Source organism: Tamandua tetradactyla, chromosome X (genome assembly GCF_023851605.1).
Source record: "Tamandua tetradactyla isolate mTamTet1 chromosome X, mTamTet1.pri, whole genome shotgun sequence".
Classification (NCBI taxonomy): Eukaryota; Metazoa; Chordata; class Mammalia; order Pilosa; family Myrmecophagidae; genus Tamandua; species Tamandua tetradactyla.
Window position 1 is genome coordinate 154,825,264 of NC_135353.1, and position 8,444 is coordinate 154,833,707.

Below are 8,444 nucleotides of genomic sequence, written 5' to 3' on the forward strand. Positions count from 1 at the left end.
GAGACTGATTGTTGTGTTGGCTGGAGAGAGAGAGACCACATCTGAGCAACAAAAGAGGTTCTCTTGGGGGTGACTCTTAGGCCTAAATTTTAAGTAGGCTTGACCTGTCCTTTGTGGGGTTAAGTTTCATTTGAATGAACCTCAAGACTGGGGGCTCAGCCTATAGCTTTGATTGTCCACACTGCTTGTGAGAATATCAAGAATTCCACTTAGGGAAGTTGAATTTCTCCCCATTCTCACCATTCCCCAAAGGGGACTTTGCAAATACTTTTCCACTCACTGAATAAATCACTCTGGGATTCATTGGGGCATCACTCTGGACAAACCAACAAAATCTCATGTCCTACCTGAGATTCCAAGTACTTATGGTGTTCAATCAAACTATCTACATAAGTTATATTAGGAAATGCACTAGTCAAAATATAAATTTTGTACCAAATAAACATTTTTTTGCTTTAGTCTCACATATAAGGTGAGATTTTAAAATATTAATTACCATCTATTTTCAGCACCCTGCAGTAATGATAGTCCTTTGCTCTTCCTCATGCAAAAACATTTTTAAAATTTGTACATTTAGTCACTATTATTATACACTCTAGGCATTCCTAGCTTATACCATCTCAATCTTAACGTCTATCTTTCTTTATGATTTCATTTATGCCCCCAGCCCTCCTCCCTCTATCATTCTCACATGCATAACCATATTTTGAAGAGCTTAATTTCACAGATGGTAAATGTCCAAAGAGAGGGGAGAAAAGAGCAATATGATAGGAATGGTCAGAGGATGTATGCTAAGTACTTTGATTTATCCTGTCCTCACTCAGAAGGTTGATTATAAGCTGAAATCATCAAGAACAGCAGGACATAGAAATGACTAAAGTCAAAGATCATGTTTGACAGTAGGATGTAAGACTGGGTTGATAATGTAGCATGGGGGTGGGAGGCAAATTATAAAGGACCTTGAAAGCTGGGTAGAATATTTAGAATTTAATGTCGTACAAGTAGGACATCTTCCTAGACGGAGAAGGAGAAAGTAGTACTTTAGAACAATCCCTGGTTAGCAGTGGGTAAGTGGAGTTCAAGGGAAGAGAGATGAAGTGGGGGAAGACCAACAAGGGAACATTTGCAATGACTCAGGTTTCAGATTATAAAAACCTAGACTTGGGTGGTACTCATATAGCAAGTTAACCATTCTGCTTAAAATAGGCTTTCAAGTAATCGGAAGGGAGGGGGTCAGTTTGAGAGATTGTGTAGAAGAAGCTATATCAAGGTTGAAGGTAATTCAAAATACTGCACATTTTATAAATAGGATTTCAGTTGAAATTTTAAAAAGAAGTGTTGTTGGACTTTCCTTTTAAAGTTATCAATAGGTAATAGATGGTTTTATTTGAAAATAGCTTTGTTTTTATATTGTAAATGAATAAAAAATAGGATACAATGAAGTCTACTTCTATTTTAAGGGAATGACATTGACAAAAATGTGTATGTATTTATTGAACATTTCATTAATAAGGAGAATAAGAATGTTCTATCAGCACTGTTTTTGTTTGGAATTAAACGTTTCCATACTAATGTAAATGTCAAGAAATAAATCAACTTTTAAATTTCTTTCAGTTTTAATAATGTAAGATCCTATTAAAAGGTAAGGATATATGTATTAATAAATTTTTATTTTTTAATGTCTCTGGAAAACATGCCATTTTGTCATTTTTGCTCTTTTATTAGTTGCATGGTCTTATGTCCAGTTTGTGGTTGGCAATTTAACATTTTGGATAGTATCACAGTATAGGATCCACGTTCATTACCCTTTAATCATAGTCTTATCGTTCTTGTGAATTCCTTTTCCTGTATTTATTGAAGCCTACTGAATGCATTTTTTTATGTTGAAGGTAGTAATCCAAAAGCAAGGAAGCTTCCCCGCCCCCAATAGTTTTCTCTGCTGTTATGTCGATAAGCTAGAACAGTTCATGTAGTTTTAGAGTTAACAATGATGAAGAAGATAAAATAATGGTTATCAAATTATGAAACATTTACTAGTTTGAGGTTGTGTATTTGTTGAGTTGTGCTCTATACTTGAGGGACTAAGGTTTAAGAGTCTCTTGCTTTTATGCCTGGAATAGTCCCAGTGAAATCCTCCCAAGTTGCAGAATGCTGTTTTCATCAACTTACTAATACCAGTGTATTTAGTACCATTTGTTTTCTTTGTCCTACTGACTTGTCATTTGATATCTGCTTTGATGTGTTTTACTGTTACTTTGCATCTTTGGGGTTTAACATACCTTTGTAGGGATCTTAGGTACAAGTAGTACTATATAAATTAAAATATTTTGAAAATACAGTGCTAACAAAACTCTAGCTCATATAACTGACTCTTCTTTTGAAGTCTGTATTTCTTTTGTTTTCTCTCAATAGGAATTTACAAACAGTGCCACAGAAATCTAATCTGGAATTGTTACAAATGGAAATGAACACTACAGGAGGATATTCTGGAGCATCTCTTTTTATCTGGAGTTAAAATTGGCACCAAGGCACTAGTACTGTAACTTTCTTGATAAAATAACTTTATTTTTCAGTAATAGAATGCTGCAACTTTTTTACACCTAACAATTGCTTTTAAATCACAATATTCAATTAAAAAATTGTATTAAATACAGGGTTGTTTTTTGTTTTTTGTTTTTTTGGCAAAAAGTCTCAAAAGAGTCTCTAGAAGGGCATTATTTGTTGATGCTTTTTCTTCTGAGCATGGTTTCATAGAGATAACTTCCTGAGTTATGTCCAGACATTTACATGTTGAAAGCTTTGCTTATGTAATAAAAACAAAAAACGAAAATATCCGAATTGCAGTGTCTGTACATGAAAGAACTTTAAATAGCGGCCTTATGGTTAGCAGATTTTATACTGGATTTTTCTTTTTCTGAGGACATTTTGGCTTATAACTTGAATAGTCTTAAGTTTCTTATGATCAAGGTCTATATAATTCATACATTTCATATTACAATATAAGAAGGCTAGAGAAAAGGTGCTTCAAATTTTACATGAGGTAGTTGTGAGTGCACTGAATTTTTAGTAATAGGTTTGTTCTGTTTTTTCCACAACTATTTGCTCTTTTCAAATTTCAAAATGCTATTGTGGAAAATATATAAAGATTTTGTAATCTATATTCCATCTTATTTTTCCCTCAGGGTAAGCTTATTGCATATCATATTTTTAAAAGCTTTTTAAAAACCTGACAGGTGAGATCTCCTATTTGAAAATTGTGCTTTACAACTACAGCATTATACATTTTGCAAGCACATCTTACAAAGTACTTATTTTCAGTTCAGTTGATATCTATTGAGTACCTACTATGTGTAAAGTAAAACTTACGGGATTTTAAATGAAATTTTAGGTTCTAGTATCTTAAATCTTTAGTTTTAGTTATCCTGCTTAGCAATACATATACATTCCCAATTAAATTTTTGTGGAATGTCTATTTGTAATAAAATAAAATATTGCTGCTGATTCTGCTTGAAGAAGTTATTTGCCCATTTGTGAGAACATTATTTTAATTTTGTATGAGACTTATAGCTTTGTTTAAAACAATGTTCTGAGCTTTCTAAGTCGAAATGTGAACATAGGTAAGAACTTGGTTTTTCATGACTGATTATGAAAAACTCTACTATAGACATTTAATCTTGCATATGTTTTTAAAAGCCATGTCCTTATGTGAGTCAGCAATAAGAGGGGTGAGAGCACTTGATTCATTGCTAATCGGGTATTAAATTTAGGTATATTGCCTATCTTATGCTATATATCATCTCTATAGTAAGGTTTTCCAAACTTTTAACATTCCGCTTCTGGTAAGAAAGAAATGCATGCGCATACAAGTATGACAGATTCATGTTGTATTAGTTACTTATAAAAATCTGTCTTAAATTTTTAAGTAATTTTTTTGTTGCTTGTTCTCATATTCTGGGATACTGTTACTAGCCTTGAATATTTTGTCATTTGCTTAAGAAATGTTTATTGCATATGTATTGTGTTGGGATTACAGCAGTGAGCAATAGAACAAGAAACATGGCCCAGCCTTTATGGTATGAACAGTCTAATAGGGAAAATAGACCTTAAACATAGAAATGTAACTCAGTGAACAGCATTGATTCTATTGCTCTGTTTTTCACTTGTTGTAGCCGTTAAGGGTAGGATGGTTGATTCAATAGTAATCATTCCACAACTAATTTCCTCTTTGGGAATATTTGGATAGATTTTTGGCACTCTATCAAAATGTATAGCATGTTATTTGCAAAAATACCTATACAACATGGATGTATTGAGAAAACATTTAATGTTTTAAAATCTAAAGCCTAAAAAGAAAGGTTTTCTTATAATTTAGAACAGAAAGTAAGGACGGACCATGAGTGTCTTCTTCACTATAGTATCCCTAGCATCCAGCATCATACTTAACACATAGTAGGAACTCTTTAAATATTAGTTGAGTGAATGAATAGTAGTGAAGATAATATGTTTATTAGGAACTAAATATCTAATTTTCATATGGAGGTTGAACAAAAGGTTAACCATGTTTTTTATTGACTGGAAAGAACTTGAATTCTCTATTGCATAGACTTTAGAAGAGTTTTGTTGTCCGGTCTCATATATCATTGCTGCCTCCCCTGTGTGCTAGGCCCTAAGTTGGCACTGGAAAGACAAGGGTAGTAAGACAGTCCCTGCCTTGAGGGATGTCAAACTATTGGGGAAGAGATTCACAAAAACAGATCATTGCAATATAGTGTTAAGTACTAAAACAGACATATATACAAAAAGTTGAGAGAAAAATTGGCATTCCTGGTTGAGCATCTTCTGATCACATTTCTTTCCTGGTGGTTTCACAAACCTCAGAAGGCACTGTTCAGTTAGTGGTTTTCAAATTGATGAGTTGGGGAAATGGATAAAGTGTGCATTAGATTTCTCTGTACTCTTATAATTGCATGTGAATCTACAATTATCTCAATAGACGTTTCAATTTAAAAAAATACCCATTATCTCATCACAGAGAAAACTATTATAAATACTTCAGAGAATACTTTTTTTGAGAAAACTATTATATTTTCGTTTTGTAACCAACTTTTTTTAATTAACAGTTTTCTGTAACAGTTTATGTATATGCCTAGTATATGTACCACATTTTATCCAATAAGTCCCACATTTTTTAATAGTTTAAAAAAAATGATGGGAATACTTCCAGGTGGAAGCAGGAAAAGTAAAGCTGGATTGGAAACTCTTCATTACCTAGCAAAAGCAACCACCAGCCACAAATTCACCATCAGCAATCAAACAAGGAAGTGGGGAGAAAATTCGAACGCAGCAAGGTGTATTGTGACTTTGAGCCCTCCCCCACCCCCCATAAGCAGTACTGAGTAAAGAATTTTGGTAATTGTCACTAATGGGCCCTAGTGTGGACAGAGGAACACTGAGGATGACCAGACCATGTGGAGAAGAAACCTTGGGAAGATAAAGACTTTGCTGCTATCTCAGGACCTCAGCAAAAGGGGAAGGATTCACCAGGACTAGACATTTCCCAGGACTCAGAGAAGCCTGAGAAATCAAAAGACTGCAGGAGTGAAATACACTTTTGGGTCCAGTGAGCCCTGTATCTGGACAATTAATGGGAACTCAAAAGAGAGTGGATACCAGGTTCTCCAACAAGGTTCCAGTGAAAGGAATGGTTATGAGTTCTGAGTCCATTAAAATGTAGAACTAAGATTTAAAACTGAGGAATCACTGTTGTAGGATAGAATGTAAATGTTATAAATCTTGAGAAAGAAAAATAATGTACATTGATAGACTGGGACATGGGGGAGGGAAAGCGGGACAAAGACTGAGAACTAACCATTGCATCTTTCATGGCCAGGTGTCATATCAATCCATAATGTCTTACGATTGTATTATGTAATGGGGGAGGGGCAAATTAATGACCAACCTCAAATTTGTCACAATCCTTCTTTCTTGACATAGAGCAGTGGTTCTCAAAGTTTGTGGTCCCAATGGCCAACATCAGCATCACTGGGAACTTGTTAAAATTGCAAATTATTGAGCCCCACCCTCAGATCTGTTGAATCAGTGATCTGTTTTAACAAGTTCTCCAGGTGATTCTGATGCTTGTTCAAGTTTGAGAATCACTAACTTGGATCATGTAGGAACCAAGAACCCTTATGGTGAAGAAATGTTTATCTAAAGTTCAGCAACCCTTTGGTTTCATTTCTAGTTTTTGTTTTTGTTTTTTATTTTGTATCCAAATAAAATTAAATCTAAAGCTTTTAAAAATAAAAGGTATAATGTTCCCACCATTGATGTTGTCTGTAAATATAAATAGACAGGTCTGGGAATATGCCCTTCCACTGTTAACACTAGTGATTGTTGCGTGGTGGGATTGTGAGTGACTTTTTTTGTGTGTGCTTTTCTATATCAGTTGAATATAACGAATGTTGTATCATTTTTTTATAAAATAAAATCATCATTCTTTTTTTTTAAGTGGTAATATTTCATCCTGTACATCGTATGTTACTACACATCCTATGTGCTGCCTGCTTCACCTTATTCCAGTGGGTTTTCCCCCTGCCATTCCTCTTCTCACATAAGAAAAGTGGGAAAGCTTATCAGTCTATCATAGCATGGTATCTTAACTTTTTAATTAAAAGTTAAAAATCAAATTAAGTTGATTTGCATTAGTTAACATTTTATATAAAATGTAAATTCATTTTTCTGCTTTTTTAAAACTTTATTTTGAAATACATTCCAACTTAAGGGCACTTACAAAAATAATACAAACTCCATACAGAGAACTACAACATACCCCTATTTCCCCAGATACCTAGATCCACCAGTTTTAATTTTTTGCTGGACTTGCTGTATCATTCTATCTGATCATTTCTGTGTGTCTGTTGGTCATTCTGTGTAATCAATTTTGTGAACACTTGAATGTAGGTTGTATATATGATGTTCTTTGAACACTTAGTACTGCCATAAACATTGCCTAAAAGCAAAGATATTTATGTAACCACCTTAAGTATAGCCAGCAAGTTCAAGAAATTTCACATTGATAAAAAGCTTATAGTCTATATTCCAATTTAGACTGTAAATAATAATGTTCCTTTGAGCGTTTTCTCCTCTCTTGCCAGATCCCATCCAGGATCATGTATTGCATTTAATTGTCATGGTCTCTTTAGTTCTTTCTTTTTTTTTTTTTAATTGTGAGACAATATAAACTTTCCCATCTTAACCACTCCAAGCATTCAGTGGGATCAATCACATTCATAATATTGTGGTACCCTTACCACCTTCCATTGCTAAAACTTTCCTATTTCCCCATTATACATCAACTGCCCATTCTCCCTGCCCCCACCTTCAGCCCTGGCAACCTGCACTCCTATGAGCTTGCATATTCTCTGATACTTTCTTTGTCGTTACCATGGGGCTTAAATTTAACATCATAAATTTTTAATAATCTTGTTTGCTTTGATACCAACTTAATTTTAATAATATACACACAACATGTTCTTATACCCCCTGGCACCCCCATCTTTAGTTCTTACAACAAATTACATATTTATACATTATGAGTCCAAAACCTCTGATATATCATTATATTTTATACATATGCCTTGAAGATCCTGTAGGAAGTGAAAAGTGGAGTTACAAACCCAAAATACAATAGTACCAACATTTGTATTTACCTATGTCAATATCCTCACTGGAGATGTTTTATTTCTTCATGGTACTTTGATCTATTTATTGTCCTTTCCTTTCAACCAGCAAAACTCTCTCTCTCTCTCTCTCTCTCTTTTTTTTTTTGAGATATATTCACATACCATTTATTCATCCAAAGTGTACAATCAGTGGTTCATAGTATCATCTATATGATGATATATAGAACTCTCTTTAGCGTCTCTTGCAGGGACAGTCTGTTGGTGACAAACTCCCTTGGCTTTTGTTGACCTAGGGCTGTCTTAATCGATCCCTCATTTTTGACAGTTTTGCTGGATACAGAATTCTTGGATGGCAGTTTTCTTGCTCTCAGCACTTTAAATATGTCATCCCATTGCCTCTTACTGCCAAAGTTTCTCGTGAAAAATTGACATTTAATCTTGTTGAGACTTCCCTGTATGTGCTTTCTTGTGACTTTCAGAATTCTCTATCTTTTGCATTGGAAAGTTTCAGTATAATATGCCAGTGGGTCTATTTGGGTTTATCCTGTTCAGAGTTCTTTGAGCATCTTGATGTCCACATTCACTTCATTAAATTTGGGAAGTTTTCAGCTAATATTTCCTTGAATATTCTCTCTGCCTCTTTCCCTCTTTCTTTCTCCATCTGAGACTCCCACAGTGCAGATATTGGTACACTTGATGATGTCCTGTGGGTTCCTCAGACTCTCTTCACTTTTCATTCTTCTTTCTGCTCCTCAGCCT

General features: G+C 34.3%; 1 protein-coding gene across 6 annotated transcripts in view; it reads left to right on the plus strand.

Annotated features, from left to right (window-relative positions):
- The window catches only part of BCLAF3 (BCLAF1 and THRAP3 family member 3), a 123,810-nt gene extending 117,332 nt beyond the window's left edge, over positions 1 to 6,478 (plus strand). For all 6 annotated transcript variants that reach the window (XM_077145209.1, XM_077145210.1, XM_077145207.1 and 3 more), the window contains one exon: positions 2,413 to 6,478. In XM_077145209.1, coding sequence (XP_077001324.1) covers positions 2,413 to 2,442 — 30 coding nt within the window. In that variant the 3' untranslated portion in view covers positions 2,443 to 6,478. The remainder of the gene's footprint in view (positions 1 to 2,412) is intronic.
- The last annotated feature ends 1,966 nt before the right edge of the window (positions 6,479 to 8,444 follow it).